At 54.0% G+C, this 19905-nt stretch overlaps 1 protein-coding gene across 4 annotated transcripts in view; it reads right to left on the bottom strand.

The window, feature by feature from the left end:
- B3GNTL1 (UDP-GlcNAc:betaGal beta-1,3-N-acetylglucosaminyltransferase like 1) overlaps window positions 1-19905 on the bottom strand; it is a 30189-nt gene that overhangs the window by 7803 nt on the left and 2481 nt on the right. For 3 of the 4 annotated variants that reach the window (XM_070394138.1, XM_070394140.1, XM_070394139.1), the window contains 5 exons: window positions 18487-18551; window positions 11580-11645; window positions 7600-7695; window positions 2045-2140; window positions 131-255 (listed from right to left, as the gene is read on the bottom strand). In XM_070394138.1, the coding sequence (XP_070250239.1) occupies window positions 131-255; window positions 2045-2140; window positions 7600-7695; window positions 11580-11645; window positions 18487-18551 (448 nt within the window). Of the gene's footprint in view, window positions 1-130; window positions 256-2044; window positions 2141-2376; window positions 2427-7599; window positions 7696-11579; window positions 11646-18486; window positions 18552-19905 lie in introns of those variants that run through there. The other variant, XM_070394141.1, reaches the window with a different exon arrangement.

Genomic DNA, 19905 nt, shown 5'->3' on the forward strand with positions numbered 1-19905 from the left:
ACATCAGAGTGTGCAGGGCCCACCTCGTACGCGTGAATTCCGTCTCAGTTCACCTCACACTGGACCCTGGGCCTCAGCCAGCCCCCGGAGTCCACAGCACCCCACCCCGCCCTGGCTGGGGACCGCGTACTCAAGCACGGAGTGCGTGGCCGCGCCGGGGTGGTAGCGGTAGAGGAGCAGGCTCTGGTCCACCCGTCTGACACCGCCGCCCTTCCTGAGGTGGCTGTAGAAGAGCAGCAGGTCCTCGGGCACGCCCTGCGGGGAGGAGGATGCTCACCACCCGCACCGCAGTCCAGTGCTTCCCCCAGGCATCTGGTCCTCAGGCCAGAGGCGGGGAGGCTGCCAGCCACCGGCCCACCTGGATCCCTGATGTCACAGCCTGCTGACCACACGCCCAGCTGCCCCACCCAGCAGGCGGCATCACTGGGCAAGAGCGATCACACGAAGCTCTTTAAGACAAGAAGGAGCTAGAGGGGAGGAGCGTGGCAGACACCCTGCCCCCCCTTCCCCGCCTGTCACACGCCTCCCAGCTGACCCTGCAATCCTTGTTGCTGTCCATTGAGACACGACCTCCCAGGGGCAGGCACTGGGCTCTGACAGGTTCTGCAGGGTTCCCACTCCCCCGAGTCTGGACAAGATAAGGAAGGGGCACCCCTCCATCCGCTCGCCGGGCTCAGACCAGAGCCAGGCGTGGGGCCTGCGGCCACCTCTGTGCTGACAGGGATGCGAGTTGGCTCCCTTCGTGTCTGAGTCCCAACGTGGAAACAGGTCGTCCACCGGGATCAGAGCTCAGCAGCCTCTCGGGGCTGGTGCCTGTAGGGCGTGTGGCAGCACGTGAGCTCCTCCCGCCCGCGTGAATTTGGGAGAAACGGCAACACGCACAGAGCCCGGTGCCCTAGAACCATGACTGGTTCGCCTTCAGGACAGAGACAGGGGCCAGGTGACCTGCGTGCCATCAGGCGTGGTGGGGCCACCGGCAGGAGCAGCACAGCGGCCGATCCTGGGGCCGGGGCTGGGCATGGCAGGGGGCTGGGCTACCTCCCAGGCAGCACTGCTGGGCAGCCCCTGGGGCTCTGGCTTTTAACCTGAGAACAGCCCTGACCCTGCATAGCATGTCTGTGGCCGTGAGGGACTCCCCAGCTGGAAGGCGGGTCGGGGGTCAGGGGTGAGGCTCCTGTGGGCAACGGGCACTGGTGGGGGGGGAGGGGGAGTGCTGGGGGGAGGCAGAGGGGTGCTGGGCGGGACCAGGGAGGGGGCAGTCCACGTGGCCTCCATCAGTCAGTGAACTGTCGGCCCAGAGCCAGAAGGGCTGTGGCCAAGGTCCCAGGACGGATGGTGGAGTCTGGCCTGAGTCCCCGTCCCCACTTCTGGTCTGGGGTCTCCAGACCCCCAGGAACCCTGTTCCCAGAACTCCCGCCACCCCCTCCCCCCAGGCCCCCCGCAGTGCCGGGAGCAGGGCATCAAAGGTCAAAACAGGGAAGGCCTGAGGGGCCTTGGCACACCTGGTCCACCCCCTCCAACCTGGAGAGAGGAAGCCCATTTCCCAGGAGGGGTTAAGGGGAAGCACACTGATTAACCCCGAGGTTTACTTTGTAATGGGGTGCAGGAGCCTTCACCCTAAGATGGGCTGGGGAGGAACAGTGCACAGGCAGCAGCAGAGGCCGGAACGCAGTGGGTGCAGCTCTGCCCAGCGTGGCTGCCTCCCACGGGGCTGCCCCCTCCCACTGTCACCCACCACCCACATCCACAACAGGATGAGGTCACCGGGGCCCGGGCCAGGGCAGGTGTGACGCCCGCAGCCTCACAGAAATCCCTTGCTTGTGGCAAAACAAACACGGTGCTGGGCCCCAGCTGCCCCCGGAGCTCAGCAGAGCAGCAGAGCTGGGGACCGCCTCAGAGGTGCTTCCCTGACCCCGATCCCTGGACTAGGTTGTGGCGCCTACAAGCGTTAGGGTGGGGTGGGGGGACGGGGGTCCCCAGTCTGGGGAATGACAGCACCAACCCCAACCCCAGAGGAGGACTCCACAGGGGGACCCACACTTACCTGCCCGCCCTCGTCGAACGGGCCCACGTGGGAAAACCATGCTCGCGAGCAGAACCAGGTGGGCATGACCACAGTTGGACCATTGGAGGTGAAGACCTAGAACAGTTCACACTGGAGCTGTCACAGCGCCTGCACCTCCCCCGAGTGTCTTTCGGGGGGCGACGGGCTGCTCTGCGCCTCCTTCCTCTGCAGGTGCAGGCTGTGGGACTTTGCTACGAGATCGAGTGTCCAGCCCGATCGAGTGTCCAGCCCGGCGCAGGGCGGAGGCAGGAGCTGGGACATGGGTGGCGGGACCCAGCCCACCCCAGGTTCTGTTCCCGGCAGATGCTCACAGTGTTTGTTAAGGAGCCTCCCCCTGCGTTCGATCGATGGCATCGCTTGTCTGAATATCACAGGGAACAGGACTGAAAGGGCATAAAAGGATTGAGATGATAACTAGGAGTTTAGATGAAATGGACAAATTCCTATCGAAGGGACTCAAGAGGAAACAGAAAACCTACGTAAATCTGTACAAATGAGAGCCTGAGCTGGGGTCCTGCCTGGGCTGCCGGCCGAGTCCTCCTCGCTCAGCATACATTTGCCAGAGAAAAGGAAGAGGACTGGGGGCCGAGCCCAGGTCCCCGCACACGCTCAGTGGCCCTTATTCAGGAGGTGTTCTGGGCTCTGTGCTTTCATCTCCAAATCCATCTCCGCAGCTTCCCGTTGTGGGAGGGAAGGGACGTGCGAGGGGAGAGGGAGGAGTTTTTCTGAAGGTGCAACACAGCGGGATGAAAGCGACTGCAGGTCTCCCACATCCACGGCCTCCACAGTCGGCAGATCACACATCATCGCCCAGAGCACAGCACCTATCACTTCTCAGGGCTGCTTCTTCCCAGACATTTCTGACCGCGTCTTACTCTCTGGTCTCATCGACCCCCACCCCCAACACTACCTGAACAAGCCAGAACAGTTTCCAAAGCATTTCGTAATGTTTCCCTCCATCAGAAAAAGAACAAAGAGAGAGGGCTTCTGTCCCAGGGCATTTCTCGACCTCCTGCCTCCCTCCAAGCTTCCAGGTGGGCATGCAGGGCCCAGGGGCTGTCTCTCTGCTTTCCATGGACGGGCACCCGCGTCCAGGCCCAGTGCACACCCAGCACCACGTGACACAAGCTCGTCTCCACACCCGACATTATCTGAAGGGTGATGGGAACGAAGGAATAAAAACAACAAAAAAGCGAAGAAAGCACATTTGGAGGTGATTTCTTTAAGTCCAGTCAGAGGACAAGTTGGCCTGACCTGATGGTTTCTCTCAAGCTTTTCTGTGTTCTTGTGTTTCAGGTGGTTCACTGCTTGTCCAGCCTCCTGCCTCCCCGCAGGCGTTACGTCCAGCTCCCCCCTCGCATGCTCAGGTGCAGCCGAGCACCGGGAGGAGCCAGCTCTGGCGCAGCCGGGCCTGAGCAGCCTGAACGAGCTACAAATCCGGACCAAGAACCTCCCCACTTACTCCAGGAGTCCTGCGGCCACAGCCCCCGCCCAGACCTCTGACTCTTTGCTGTTGTTTTCCGCACCCAAAGGCATTTTTTTCCATTGATTTTGAGAGAGTGGACACCAACAGCCCGGCTGTGCACCAATAAAACTTTATGTACAAAACAGGCAGCAGAACCACCTGCCAACCACGGGTCTACCTGGCTTCAATTTAAATGAAAACTGTTTGACTACTGAGCCTGGAACAGGCCAGCGCCCCCCTCTTGTCTCCCTCACTGCTGGGGTCTGTGAGTAAATGAGGTGCAGAAATAGCCCCCAGATCTCAGGATTCGTGGAACCCAAATGAAATAGGACCAAGAGGCATAAATGCTCTTATGCTGATTTTTTTCATTCTTTCATGTTTAGGTAAATAACGGGTAACTGAACCTGTTGCCCAGATGATGACTCAGGGAGACTCGAGCTCCACGCAGGCCCAGCAGAGGGCACTCTGGGCCGCGAGGAGGAGCGGGAGGAGTGGCCTGTTGGACCATCAGTGTCAAAACCAGGCCCCAGGCCAAACACAGACAGGCCAGCAGCTCCCTTTTCCTGGGTCAGCCCCTGCGGCGTCCCCCGAGGTGGACAGAGCAGGGCAGTGGGCCTCACTTTGGGCTGCCCCCCACCTGTCACCAAAGCCACGCCCTTCCCTCCAGTGAGGCTGCTGGGACTTTCGAATCCTTTTCGATTTTCGCCTTCTCTTCACTCTCAAGCTGTCACTCCCTGTTTGTGTCACCGACTGAAAAATCAGATAATCCTGTTTCTTAGAACTTTGTCAACAAGGGCTCCCATGTGAGGCCTCGCGGGCCCAGGCGCTGTTCTGGGAACCCGGGAGTTTGGGGCTCTCCCCTGGTTTTATGCCAACAGAAGGTGCACTTTGCAAAAGTGAATTGTCTGTAGTTCTCAATCCTTGAAAGTCTATCCCAAGATGTTTCAGATGCAGAACAAACGGGAACAAACCCCCTATGCCACCGGCAAACCTGCTGTGGCCCTTGAGGAAGGCGCAGAAGGACGCGTGGACGCAGCAGACAAAGGGGACCGCTTTCAGGAAGAGAAAGGACGGACTACGGGCTGCACATGAGCTCGGTGTTTATTCACAAAGGAGAAGCCTGGAGTCAGAGAGTGCGAGCAGTTAGAGAAATTCACAGGCCTCATTAACTGTGTCTCTGCAGGAAGTGATAGGATTCTTACAGAGAAAGAACAAAGTTTACATGACTCATTTCCAGATTTCTGTGGCTTATTATCCTTATTTCTAAATTCTAATTTGTTGGAAGTCTATCTTTAGAGAGATAACAAGTTTTCCAGGATTCTGACATTTAACACCCACATAGCAACAAGAATAAACTTTGATGTGAATCCAAAACCTATGGCTTCTGGATTTAATAAAGGCACGGCCATCAACAGTCAGTTCCCCTTCTCAGTGGTGTCAGGGGAGGCTGGTGAGCACTCTGCTGCACCAGGTGAAACGTCGCTCGTTCCTATTGGACCTGCACCACAGCCACCACTTTAAGACACTCCCGTCAACAGAGAAAGTGAAGAGAACGACACAGCTGCACCATGTCAGAGCACAGTCAGATTTTAAATTTCATAAATGCTGATTGGTTAGAGTTCGGTGAAAACCACTGAGCTTCAAGGACAAACTTTCTAGAAACAGACACATGGCGATCAAAGAAGAGTGAAATGGCCTGGTTACACAAACCAGCGGGTTCCAACCATTGTGCTCTGGACACTGCCAGACCGGGGGACCGACTGCGGGATGTCACCCATGCACGCTGCAAGGTGCCATAGAGCCGTCGGCCGAGGCTCTGGGTGTTGGGCTTAAACCCTTGCATTTTACGGAAGTAAAACAGGGCCACAGAGATCACCCAGCTGATGGAAGGCCGGGGGCCTCCGGGGCGGCAACTGGCCCATGGCACCCGCTCCATTCTGATTGGAAACGCCTGATGGGATCGAGACACCAGTGCCCTCTCAGCAGGCCCCCTGCTGACTGACCTGAAGTGTGGCCGCAGCCCTCAACCTCAGGGCCAGGACGTCGGAGACCTTCCAGGGCCAGCCGGGGGCCCTGGCTCCCATCATCACCGCTGCTGACCCCACAAGGTGAGCTGACCTCTCGCCTCCACCCTGCTGGCACCGTGCCCACTCAAGAGCATCCTCTCAAACTCTCCTTCTCTCCTGGGTCCTCCTCGGCAGCTGATCACCATGGCCAGCACATCGTCAGGCAGTCTGGGACCCGGTGACCGGTACTGATGAGGTGAAACACTGTGCCCAGAGCCCTAGGAGAGCCCCAGGCGGAGCCTGAGCCCAGCCTGGTCCACGTGGGCTGGGAGCTTTCATGGCGGAGCTGCCCTGCCATCTGCAAGGACGAGCCGCCAGGTCGAGGAGCACGAGGAGGGTGTCCGTGCTGGGCCTGGAGCCCAGTGACAGCCCTAACCACCAAGGGGACTATACGTAGGAGGTGACTGTAAGGTAGGGCCCTAACCCAGGGTGTTCTCACAAGAAGAGGAAAGATGCTGGGACTGAGCACAGAGGGGATGGTGTAGGCCAGTGATGGCGAACCTATGACACGCGTGTCAGAGGTGACACGCGAACTCATTTTTTGTTTGATTTTTCTTTGTTAAATGGCATTTAAATATATAAAATAAATATCAAAAATATAAGTCTTTGTTTTACTATGGTTGCAAAGATAAAAAAATTTCTATATGTGACACGGCACCAGAGTTAAGTTAGGGTTTTTCAAAATGCTGACACGCCGAGCTCAAAACGTTCGCCATCACTGGTGTAGACTGTGAACACGGAAGGACCCACTTGGTGGCGTTCGCCTGATTAAATCGTGGTTCTCTGTAACTAACGGCTGAGAAATGACTTCGTTAAGAAGTACTGTCTTCAATTTATCTGGAGAAACTTCAGACGTGACGCTCCCTGACCTGCTAAAAAAAACACTGCGACGAGCATGATACGTAACTGTTTCTGTGATGCAGGATGGGGAAGGCTCCTGTACGCCCTCAGCCCAGACCTTGTATTTCTGGCTGAGACGGTGCCTGCTGCGTTTAAATTACACCCTCTGTGCTGAGTTACAGTTCTTGTCTGAGTCTCATTCTACCAGAAAATCAAACAGGTCAGAAGTCCAACTCAGCGGCTTCATCCCTGGGTGACCTGCCAGCCCGCCCGCCCGGCAGCACCGAGTGCCCGAGGACCACTGACCTGGCAGCTCTTGCCAGGTCTCCTGTGCTCCTTTGTTCAGAAAAACAGAAAAAGAACCCATGAGTGCATGTCCTGAGGGTGCGTGCACGATGGGCCCATCCTGGAGTTGTGAGCCCCACGCCCCTCCTGGCAGAGAAAGGGCCAGGGTGCTGGCGCTGTCACCAGGGCACGCTCTGCATCACGGTGACTCGGAGCGGGACGCAGAGCCAGAATCACCAGCAACTCTAACCTCAGGAGAAAATGGTCATGCACATTGTCCCTTACACCAAGTTCCAAAATTCAGTTTAGTAAAAAGCATTTTTCACACGGCAGGGCCACGGGAATCGCTGTGTGAGCTACATGTCAGCATCGGCCCCCCCCACACGGGCAGGGGTACCTTTCCAGGCTTCTGGAGCCACGTCCTGGGGAGGGGGGAGGTGGCTGCCCCCCTCCCGCCAGCCATCCCCAGCAGCCCCACACCCCTCACAGGTGGTTTCCAGTTTGATTTCAACCCAGGCCTCTTTGCAGCTCAGAACCAGACCTGACCCCCTTCAGGGCAGCCCCACCCAGATGCTGCACCTCAGCTTCCAGCCCCAGCCCCGGCAGTGTGTCCATCTGACACCACCCTCCACCTGCCCAAAGCTTGGCCCTGTCCAGCCACACCCCTGCGCTCCACCCAGTCCCCCTCTGGACTGCTCTGCCCCACTCCCAGGCTCCTGCCCTCTGGCTCCTCTGCAATGCTCCCCCTTCCCCAGTGAGCGCTGGCACACGCCGGGCGTGGGCAAACAGGTGCTAAAGGATGAACCAAGCCCCGGCTGCCAGCATAAGCGGCGTCTCTCCCGGGAGTGTGGCCAGCTCCCAGCCTGGCCAACAAGTACCTGAGTGAGCAGCTGCTCAGGCGCCAGCTGGTTGATCCAGCGCGTGTACCGCTCCGTGGAGTTGGGGGGCTCTCTCCTCACTTGGCAGCCTATGATCTGTGAAGCGGAAGAGAGTCTCTGTGAGTTCCTGGGTGCACACACCTGTGTGCCTACCTCTCACCTGGCACCAGTGGGCACCTCTGGCCGGGTTAGGGAGAGCTTCTGGGAACAAGGGAGGAGGAGGGACCCTGCTGCTCTGCCCACAGCCCTGTGCACGCGAGGTGGCCTGTGTCCTCTCGGGTGACAGGTGACGGGTGACGGCACACAGGGGCCGCACACCAAGGATTTCACCCTCAGACTCTGATGCTCCAGGGCCGAGGCCGTGTGCTCGCTACAGGGCATGCGCTGGCTCATCTGTAGCCCGTGGTGGTGCTGTCCTTGCTTCTGCTCCACATGGTGCTGCAAAGACGGAGGGGCCCAGCATCCCTTCGACGCGGGGCCCCTGGCAGGATGTTCACGAGCTGACTGCTCGTGCTGAGCTCCCTGGGAACTCGCTGACCTCGGAGACATCCTACCAAGGGTTCATCTGTCCCAAAAGCCGTCAACATGGGCTGGGAGTGCTCCAGGATGCTGCCCTCCTTGGCAAGGTGCCCTGCACCCCAGCTCCGGCCCCGTAGCTGATCTCTGCTCGGAAAGGTTCCGTACGTGCTGGACAAACGCCACAGTGGGGCTGCCTAGTGACGCCCACACATTCTGCAGAGACTACGCAGCTGCACCATTTGTGGAAGCCACCACAGGGCCTTGCCTGCACAATGAAGTGGCTTTCTTGTAACCTGCTCTCAGAAAACAGTGGCCAAGGGCAAGCATACACTTAGCATTCACTTCATTCTTTCCGAACTAAATATATGATACACTCGACAAAACCACCAATCAGCAACCGCAAATTAAGGTTTTGTAGGTCATGATTAAAAAAAAAATCCAACCCCACAGTAACGAGCTCTCTAAAGCTGCTTTGTTCTGATGCAGCCAGACCGTGAGGACATCCGTCTCCACCGAAAACCTGCAAGGCAGGAGCTGGCCCCACAGAGCAGCACCAGCCGCCAGCCGGGAGCACTGGCAGGAGGAGGCAGAGTTCCTCCTGAGCATGAACTCGAGTAGATGGCGAGCAAGAAAAGCTCAGCCCTGAACTTCGTAGAAACGCAGACCAGGGTAGTTTAAGTGAAGAGCATGAGGAACAGATGCCGCTGCCTTCTTCCAAACTCCTAGCGTCCCCGGCATCGTGGTCCATCTGAGTCTTGCCTGCAGGACTATTACTTGCCCGAAGTAATTTCATTAAGGAGCTGATCATGTTTGTTTTCAGTATGAAAATGAAGGAGGTGGACGGCAACGTCTCTGAAAGCAGCTCGCTCTCGAGAGCGCCCACACGGGTGCCAGGGGCCGTAGCAGCTTCCACGTGGGCCGCATTTCAATGCTAGGAACCGCAGGGTGGCAGTCACTCGGAAGGAAGACACAGCGTCCCCATGAGGACGGCTCTCCCAACTGCTCAAACACAGCGTGGTCCCTGCGGGGCGGGGCCGTGCCTGTGACTGTCGCAGGGTCACACGATTAGCATGGACAGGCAGAAGCAGTTAGCTTGGCCGTCAGTGCGTTTAAACTCGGAAAAGCTGGGCTGCTCCTCCGGAGTCGTGCCACCTGTAATTCCATCACACCTGTCAGACCAGAGAGAAGCTTCTGCAAACCTGCACCTGCACTGCCCTGTGGACGACCTGTGAGCAGAAGTCCATCCAGGGCTTCTTCCCACTCCTCTTCCTCTTCCCAGCAAACGAGCGAGACCACAAGGCGTGTGCATCTAATCTCTCCTTTCACGTCACTGGGGCTGGAGGCCAGTCTACTGACCCCACGGAGGAATCCAATGATGCCTGATGACCAGGGCCTGAAGGCTGCAGGTCCAGCCCACTGTCCAGAGCTGGACGATGTTCCCACGTGGCTCCTAGGAGATAGGAGAAGCAGTGACTGTCCCAACGCTGTGTCCAAGCATGTTTTCCGACTTCTTTCCCAACCAGGAAGTGGTGAGACATGACATCTTCAGTGCTGTGGACGTCCACAAGCCTCCGTGGAGGCGGAGCCCACCTCTGCACCGTGCACGCACCCCTGCCCTGCGCTCAGACTCCTTGCCTTGTGACCTTCTCAGGATCTGGTGGGAGCCACAGAGCCCCACCGGGCGCCTGCAGCTCCTGTGAAGGGTCCCCCTGCCCCCTCGGCTTCCACACCCTGGAGATGTCCTCCCAGCTCGGTCTCCCACCCTCGCGCTCTGGCTCCACGTGCAGCCTCTGCTCTGTCCCAGTCGGGCTTGCGTGCACTCAGGAGGCTGCTGCCGACAGTTCTTCACACCCTGTCTGGGTGCTGCTGGAAGGGTTTGGCAGACGAGACTGGAGTCCATGGCGGCGGACTCTAGGTGAGGACGGCTGTCACAGGTGGCATGCCGGCCGACTCCATCAGGTGGATGTCCCACGCACGAGGAAGCTGAGGCCGCATGAGATTCCAGGGGCCGACCCCTGCAGCAACGACACCACGCCGGGCACTGGATGGGCTGGACGCTGCCGTGGGGACGCTTGACCCCCAAGCTGGGGCACACGACTAACATCCAAGCATTGACTAGATACAAGTGTTTTATCTGAGACACAAAACCAATGGAGACAGGATCCCTGTGCCCTGTAAACCCCTGTCCAACAGGTGGGCCCGGGCAGTGTAGGTGCACACGGGCGGGCACAGCGCGGGGCAGGGGCACCACAGGGGATACGGAGTGACTGCATCCGCAGGTGGAGTCCAGGACTCCAGGCAGAGGGGCTGGCAGGGCCACGCAGGGGGGAGCATGGCAGCGGTGACCCCAAGCTGTGAAGAAACATGCACGTGACCCACAGAGCCCGAGGGCAGAGCAGCACGTGAGGCCAGGGCAGTGGGCACCACCATCACTGACGGCTTCGGGACCTGTTCCTTCCAGGCCGGGGGGTGCGGGGGGAGGGGGGCGAGTGTCAGCGCCGGGGTCGGATGTCCTCCACAGTGGGAGGACCAGCACACTCAGCGAGGAGCACAAAGGGAGGTCTGAGGACGGGACGGGGCCTCGGCCGCCTCCACGCGCACGGCTCCTACAGGGAGAGGACCCACACGCCGCCGAGGAGGGGCCCCCGCGAGTGCCAGGAAGATGGTCCTAGAGAGCCTGGCTCTGGGGCCGACAGGGAAGCTGCTCTAGAGAGAACACGACTGAGCTACCAGTGGGAGAGGGACTGTTAGGCCCTGTGGTGACACAGGAAGCTCTCAGCCTCTGCGTTCATGTCCAAGGGGCACAGCTTCAAAGATGCTGATCAAACAAAACAGAACAAAAATCCAGAGACCCTCTGTACTCACCAGAAGGCAGCAAGTGCCACCCCAACGAGGAGGCATGTCCTCCTTCACAGGAGAACACCCGCAGGCCTCACAGAGCCCTGGGAGGGCAGTCCCACCGTGACCCGGCCTTCCACCCAGGAGGACTCCGAGCTGAAAGGCTGTGCTGCTCAGTGAGCACTGACCCGACTCGGGGGGTTGTGCTCAGGGCCGTGATTCTGCACGTGTCTCCGGAGAGCCACCCAGGCAAGAGCCTGCACCTGTGTCCGGTGGGGCCTCCCTCCCCCAGGCAACATGACCCTTCACATACACCTCTGAATGTGCCACATAAAATACGCAGGTAACATGAATTATTTTTCAAATTGTGCCCTTGTTTTAATAATCACTGTCACTATCTTCCCATTTCCCCCAAGACAACACCAGGGGTATCATAAACACTGCCTGTGAGAATTTGCACGTTAGGTATTTGTGTGTGAACTTCTTATGGTTTTAGCCAAATGAAGTGTTATCAGTAATAAGCAGGTCTCTTCTTAACAAGAAAAATAAATAAATAAAAGAAAAAAGCTGTGATGACAATCTCATCAGAGGCAGTGAAAACAGAACCAGACATCAGCACTTACGCTTGTTGGGTGCCGGACGGCGGCTTCGAGCTGCAGCCTCACCCTCTGAGGCATCATCACGTCGTCCTGCAGGGAGAGCCCACGTTAACTCACGGAAGCCACAGACACAAAGGGAAGAGGCAGGCAGCCCCCAGCAAAGCGGGCAACAGACCAGACAGGCAGTTCAGACCCTGCCCAGTGGACCAGATCCTGTGGGTCGGCACTGACCCAGCCACAGCCTGCAGCTCTGGCACGCTGCACAGGCAGCAGGCGACCTGGCCGCGCAGGCAGTGTGGCGGGCAGCTGGGGAGGGATGGCTGCAGAGGGACACTGCGTGGAGGGACAGGCTCACAGTGCGGCAGGGGAGTGAGCAGCTAAAACACAGCGTCGAGCTTTTCCACCCTGGCCTAGGACCCTCTTCTGTCTCAGGGCGTCCGTGCTCCTCCAGCTTTTAGAAGGGAACTTAGTTTTAGAAAGAGTGTATGTGAGAAAACCAACAACATACTCAATAGGGAAAAGTTCCAGCTCTGCATCTTGAGACGGGAAGGAGACAAGAATGGCCATGCTCACGACTTTAACAAATCACTGAGGCTTACGTCAAGAAAAAGAAATACAAGACAGAGGGTTAGAAAGAGGAAGATTGTGTATATAAGCCAATCAAGAGAAGCTACAGAAAAATATTAGAATTAAAAGTGAATTTAGCAAAGTTTCTGGAGACAAGATTGATAAAGTTCAATTAATTTTTTCATAGCTGCAAAGTTTTTTTAAATGATGCCACTTATAACAGTATCAAAAAAAAAATCAAATAACTCTCATATATTGCTGGTGAGAATGTAAGAAGGTGCAGCCACTTTGGAAAACATTCTGGCTGTTCCTCAAAGTGCTACATACAGTTACTGTGCCACCAGCAATTCCATCCGCCCACACACCTCAGAGCTGAAAGCTCTCGTACAGGTGGTCCCGCGGCCTTGTCCATCACAGCCAGGAAGTGGAAACTACTGAACGTTCATCCCTGGTAAATGGAAAACAGCCTGTCCAAACCCTGGCGACGTTCTCAGCAGCAGGACTGAAGTATGACACAGCAAAAGCAGCCAACCACCAGAGCACATGTGAGCCACCCCACGTCCATGGAGCTCTAACAGATCGCTCAACTAGTGACCCACAGCCCACGTCGTAGCTGTAGGAGGACCGAGGGGAGGGAGCCAACGGGAAGGCTCTGAGGCGGGACCTGGGCCACCTGGAGCCGAGGCCACCACCTCCTCCCACACCTCTGCCAGGCTGGCGTGGCCTGCAGTCACCCATGGGCACCTAAGGGGACCTGGGAAGCAGAGTGAGGTGCAGCCCAGAGCTGCTGGAGGAGAAAACGGAAAGGGAGTCTCCACGCTGCCCTCGTACCCAAGGAAAGGCTGCCTGTGCTGACAGCAGAGAGTCTCGCTCTAAAAGCAGCAGCGATATCATCACGTGGGAGCACTGCTCCCGGTGAATACATGAGCTGGAAGGTTGAACTGCGACACGAACAGGCAAAAGTACAAAGAAAGGGACAGCAGTGGGAAAGGAGCAGCCTGCAGGACCAACACTCAAACGCAAGAACCCCACGGGCAAAAACAAGACAAAAAGGGAAGAAATGAAGAACTAATATAGAAAAATTTATCTCATTTGAAAAAACCTTGAGTCTGCACTTCAAAAGAGCTCACCCAATTCTAGGAATACAGAAAAAAAAAATCTTATAAATCTTCAGTAACAAATATAACTTAAAAACCAGCAAATCTGCCGAAGCTGGTTTGGCTCAGTGGATAGAGCGTCGGCCTGCGGACTGGAGGGTCCCAGGTTCGATTCCGGTCAAGGGCATGGACCTGGGTTGCGGGCACATCCCCAGTGGGAGTGTGCAGGAGGCAGCTGATCGATGTTTCTCTCTCATCGATGTTTCTAACTCTCTATCTCTCTCCCTTCCTCTCTGTAAAAAATCAATAAAATATTTATTTTTTTAAAAAAACAACAGCAAATCCCAACTGATACAGAAAAAGTATCTGACAAAAAACCCAACACGTGTTCACGGTAAAAGCTCTGAGCAGGCCAGGAGCACAGTGTGGTGGCGCCTGCAGCCAGCGCAGCGCTGAGGGAGTGTGGACGCTTCCCGCTGAGACAGTGGGAGGCAAGGATGTGCGCCCGTCAGCACCGCGCCAGCAGGTGAGAGAGGTCAGGAGGGAAGAAGCCAGCTGTCTCCAGGGCAGGGGGCAGTCGTGCACCTGGAGAATCCTCACTGGTGGGAGCGCTGCAGGATCACAGGATGGGAGACCAGCACAGAGAGCCACGTCTCCACGTAACACAGTCCCATGTGGGCACAAATGAAAACAGTGCCCACTTACAACTGCTCCAAAGAAACTGAAACATGTTGGCGCAAACAAAACGAAGCACGTATGTGGCCCGATGTCCTTCTGCGCAGGAAGCACACGGGTGCGGGGCGGCGGACACAATGCTAGCTGTGCGCGGAGTTCTTTGCCCTGTCCTTGCAACTTTTCTCTAAGTTTGAAAAGGAAAAGTGGGGAAAAGATGCAAACATGTTACGAGAAAAGGAAACTGGCGAGGCCGTCAACACAGACCATGCTCGGCGCAATCTGAAACCAGGACAGAGTGAGGCCGCTCCCTCCATCCACGGGCCAACACTGCAGAGCCTGCAGTCCCAGTGCCCGAGAGGCCCTGCCCCCAGGCCATCACCCATGGCCCCTGCAGTGTCCCTGCGGCCTGGGGTCCACATCTGGGTGTGACCCCAAGAGGACGTCTGCCACATGGACAATGGCCCGCCCGCCCATCGACAGGAGAAGGGGCGAGTACATGATGGTGTGTGCTCAGTGGGATGTTGTACAGCAGGCAGAGGGAATCAAGTGCCCACAACAGACAAACAGAACAGAAGGGAAAACTGGAAATAAACCCACACTGATACGGCCAATGGACTTTCAACACAGGCGTCGGCCGGTTCACGGGAGAAAAGTCTCCTCAGCCAGCAGTGCTGCCACCGAGCACCACAACAAACAGCCACTTCCGACCCACAGCACCCACAGAAATCAGTGGGACGTGGACAACAGATTAAATAAAACCTAAAGGCTATAAGCTACTGGCAGAAAACATAAGAGAATAACTTCTCCTTTGGGGCAAGCAGAGATTTCTTAGGAAAGAAATTAACTCTAAAAGAAAAAATTATTAAATTTGACTTATCAAAATGTAAAACTGTTCATCAAAAGACACCACTAACCTATGAAAAGTGAAGCCACATTCTGGGAGCAAATACTCACAGTACATGCACCTGACCAAGGACCAGGGTCCCAAACAAAGAACAAACTTCTTAACTCACTAACAGGAAGGGAAGCCAATGTAAAAAAGTAGGCAAAACATCTGAATAGGCATTTCACAAAAAAATGGCCCATAAACCATGAGAAGGTGCCCAGCATCATGATCTACCAGGGGAACGTAATTAACACCGCAATGAGACACACGTCCGCTCGAGTGGCTGAAACTACGCCGACAGCAGTGGGGCAGGTGAGGAGGTGGGCCGGTCGACAGCAGGAGAGTGTAGAAATAAGTTGTGGTCCATTCATACAAAGGATAATAACAGCCAAGAATGAACCACCAACACGCAACTATCACGGGTGACCATTATGCTAGTGAACAGCTAAAAACAACAGTACATACTACACAGTTCCAGCCTATGAATTCGAGAACAGGCAGCCCCCGCAATGTGGAGTGATGGATAGTCTGGATCTTGGCAGGGGTCTTAGGTATGTAGTGAATACAGTTGTCAAAACTCATCAAATTGTCATTTTGTACAATTTTCCCATTAAAATCTTGTGTATCACTGTATATAAATTTCACCTCAGTTTTAAAAAACTGAATAAACTATGACATGCAACAAAATAGATGAGTCTTAACAAAATAAGTTTTAAATTTCCAAAGTATTATATACAGCCCGATTCTCTTTTTATAAAGTTAAAAACAGCTAAAAATTTTTTAAAATTAAGTTCTTTAGATTTGTAGAGAGACCGAGGCTCAGCAGGGGAGACACGGCATGTGGCTGGGGTCACCGGAGAGACGGCAGGCGCTGATGTGGTCGGGGGACTGAGTGGGCTCACTCTGGGGGCAGGTCCATGGGTCCCATAATGTTATCAAGATAAACATGCAACACAGTCATGCAACAGAAACAGACACATAATGGAGCTGGCACCAGGAAAGATGAGACTTTTCTGAACCAGGAACACGACTGACTCAAGTCTGTGCTCCTGAGACCTCAAGTTAAAAACAAGGAAATCACCATGGAAACTAGAAAATTGGAACAATACTAGGATGCCATGTTCAGAAGCTATAGGACCCTTATAGTGATCCTGAGAAAACCAAACTTATTTACATTCTTCATTGACTTACTTCAAATGAACCCTGAGAGCAATTCAAACTCCCAGTGTCTGACAGCTGCACCCCCTCCTGTCTGACCGATGCCCACCCCGCAGCCTCCCCATCTCCGCAGATGGTCCTGTGACAGCTCCCCACCATTTCCGACCACCCCTCTACTCTTCCCCGGGACTGAGCAGGCCAGGCGTACAACTTGCTCTTTCTCTCTCTCTGGCCCTAAATGCTAAAGGGCATCTTCAAGGACCTGGCTCCCCTCCCGATGACGGCAGGCAGTGGTTTTGGACCTTCCTCTGCCCTCCTCGGTCTGTGGTTGGTGGCAACTCTGCTGACGCCCACCACCTGCTTTACCGGTACTTGGTGACTCCTGGATAGAAAGTTCCACCATTCTAATCTAGGCCCCATATTTTCTAACACTTCCACCTGGATATCACCTCAGTTAGGTCTTTTTTCCTTCCCTTTATTGAAAAAAAGGAAGTTACAGTAGAGACCCTGTTGGGGAGAGGATAACTTGAGCATTTCTCTCTTCTCCTTCCAAGACGGGAACCAAGTTCTTCAAGCTGGGCTCTCCATACTGAGGAGATCTTAAGATCCCTCGAAGACGAGATGGTCCGATCCAGCACCAATCACCAGTTCAAATGAAGTTTATATTGTCACTAGTGGCCTGGTGCATGAAATTTGTGCACATTAAAAGGGAATTAATTAGAGGAAATATTTTAATATTGCTATTTGCCCTTTCTCTATAATAGACGTATCAGAGATGAAAGAAAATTAGTAAAATGTATATGAAAATCTCCCTCCTGTCAGAGTCTGGGGTGCGCTGCGCGACCCAGAGTCAAGTCCCCGCCCACCCCTGTCAAGCCCTGCTGGGCACTGGGCCGGGGCAGGGGGTGCGGCCTGAGGTCCCCCGCCCCCCACCAGGTGCCACGCAGCCTCAGTCCCTGCTGATTGGTCATTAGGCGTCACTACGTGATGACCATTTTCATATTAGCCTTTTATTATGATGATTAGAGAGACATACATGCTCGCTATAAGTATTTCAGAAAGAGCAAGCTTAAAGAGAAAAATAAATAACCAAATCACCCAAAGGCCATAAAAGCACAATTGTCAATGTGGTGGGTGAAGCTGTCTTTGTTGGAAACTGTTTATGAAAATGTCGGATGGTCCATCGTGTGAAAATAAGCCCAGGGCAGGATCTGAAAGGAGATGACAAAGCGAGGGGGTGGCAGAGGGTCCCCAAAAGAGAACAGGGAAAGTGGAAGAGTTTCAGCCTAAGAAAGAAGAGGAAGATGAGAGACCAGAGCAGCAGGGCAGGAAGCTGCAGCCTCTGCTGGGGTCTTGTTTTCAGGGCAGGGCTGTTTCATGGGCAAGTTTACGTTTCGTGTGCGCGCGCACACACACACACACAATCTTCCCCAACGTCCACACGTACCACAGCCTTGTCTATAGGTTCCTGGTCATCAGGGGAAAGGCTGAGTCAATATGAGACAAAAAGAAGCTTCCTATGTGGATTAATTCAGCACAAGTGGGAACTCTGAGCCAGTGCTGAGCTTGAGAAGGAAAACAACCCCCACCACCCGCCCACCCCGGGGATGCACAGAAGACTGGGAGCTCTGTACCCCAGACTCGAGGAAGGAGCGCAAGTGCGCTTCAAAGTAACCACAGAGAAAAGCCCTCACTGAGTGTACACTGCAGATGCAATCACATATTCTCTTTTCACCAATCATAATCATTTGTCATGTTATTAAACACTTTTCACAAAAGGTGAGTAATTCCCTCACACAGACCTTCACTATTACTCCACTGGCCTGTACTGTTGTTTCTCATTTCCCATCCTAATAGCAAACACTGAGGCTCCTTGTACGTAAATCTCTCTTGGAATTTCAGAGGCGCCTACAGGAGAAATGTAGGGGTCAAGGGCATAAACATTTTGCAGTTCTTGAGACACAATGCAAAATGATGCCATCGACAGTACCAGCTCACACCTTTCAAGTCCCGAGTATCTACAACTTTAAAAAACTTTGTTAAACTGGTTTTTCAGCATCTCACTAATTTAATTGTTTCATGCAAATGATTTAAACTTTTTTTTTAAAGCCTGTCATTTGCACATCCACTTTTGTGAAGTCCCTACTCCAGTCCTTTCCTATTTGTCGTCGCCCATATTTCTTTGTATTTGCTCAACTTACATGAACTATTTATTCTTAAGGCTATTAATCTTTTTAGTATTGTATTTGTCCACATCTTCCCAGTTTATCTTCATTTTTCTTTATATGGTGCTCTGCTATGTGGTTTTGCTTTTTTATGTAATCCAATTTATCAAAACTTAACTCATTAAGTGCTATGGTAATTAAACAGCAAAAACCTATCTACCTTAAAAGTTCTGATTATAATACATTAGAAGCTTTTGTCAAGAACCACACTAAAATGTAAGATTATTTAATTATTCAACATATATGTGTGTGTATGTATGTGTGTGTGTATATATATATATATATATATATATATATTAGCAATAAAACAAAGAGTTACTTACCGAATCCAAAAAGCACAGGTAAGACCCTGAGCTCTGTGCTATTGCTTGGTTTTTAGAATATCCGACTGTTTAAAAAGAAAACAAAAGCTCTTTTATGATTCAATCTTCGATGGTACTCTTGTTCATAAAACTATGTAACATGTACTACAGGAATACTGGGAGCACTCTGCGCTACCAAGAGGGGGTCAGGTTAGCCGTAGGAGGAAGGGGAGGGAGAAAAGCAGGCTCCATGTTTAGCGGCTGAGACAATAAGCACGATGCTAACCCGCAAACGCCCACCAGCACCAGGGCCGTGGGAGCTCCAGGCTGCCCTGGGCAGGTAAGCTCCGCCCGCTTCTGCAGGAACTGCTGTTGGGCTGAGGAGAAAGGGCCAGCCGCAACGGCTTCTCAGCAGGGAATGCTGTGCAGAAATTAACGCTGGGCAAGCTCAGTCTGGGTGCTGAGGGCAGGGCAGACTGGAGGAGGCATTTAGTCCCAAAAGAAGGGGCTGGGGAGACTTCAAGGGGCACAACAACCACTCTCCCTAGAGAAGAGGTTGCTGACACCTGAGTCGTGTTAACTAGACAGTTACAGATTCGCTGCCACCAAGAAAAGTGACACAAAGCAAAACAGATGTGTGCAAAGTTAACACACTCAATCCCTCTGGGACTCAAAACCACGTCAACCTGGAGAAGGTGGTAGGTGCCCAGGGGACACTAGCAAAGTGTTTCCGGCCACACCCAAGGTACTTCCAGGTTTACCGCTAATGGGAGAGCACCTCTCCAAGGTGGAGAGAGAGAGGGCAGGTCCTTCCTGTTGGCTGCTCTGGAGCACCAAAGTCAACCAGCTGCAACAGAGAAGTAGGGACAATTAACAGCCATCTGCCCTCACTCTGGTCATCAAAGGCTGACCGAGGGCAGTGCTGTTTTCACACAGGGTAGCAGCTTAATTTCTAGCTTTAATCTCAGAGCTCAGCCAACCCAAGCCAGTCAGCAGCAGGGTCCCAGGTTTCAACAAACTACAGGATAACAAGGCAGAGAAGCAAGTGCAGAGGCAGGCAGAGCGAGGGGCTCCTGACCCCTGGGGACGGCTTAGCAGCCATCACCGAAGCAGCTGTGGCTAAATCTCCATCATCACTGCAAAGCGAGGCAGGCCCAGAGAAAGACCTCATGGGAATCAAAACCAAAGAGCAGCACGTGGAAACTGGAAAATAGGAAGAGACTTCCCACAATCACATTTAAATTATGAGTTCTGTTTTAAAAGTTGCTTATTAGAATTGGGTTTAGAAGGGGAAAATCAAACCCAAGCATTTGAGTGATGAAGGGAAACGCTGGTCACTAAGGACCTGGGAGTTTCCCACAATGAAGCTTCTGTTTGGAAAGACAAGGAATTTGCTTTAATATTATTGCCTTGAAGAAAGTCAAATGTTTGTGCCAGGGC

This window comes from Myotis yumanensis, unplaced genomic scaffold (assembly GCF_028538775.1).
Source record: "Myotis yumanensis isolate MYYU_CA2020_CCGP unplaced genomic scaffold, mMyoYum1.0.hap1 SCAF_16, whole genome shotgun sequence".
In the NCBI taxonomy this organism is placed as follows: domain Eukaryota; kingdom Metazoa; phylum Chordata; class Mammalia; order Chiroptera; family Vespertilionidae; genus Myotis; species Myotis yumanensis.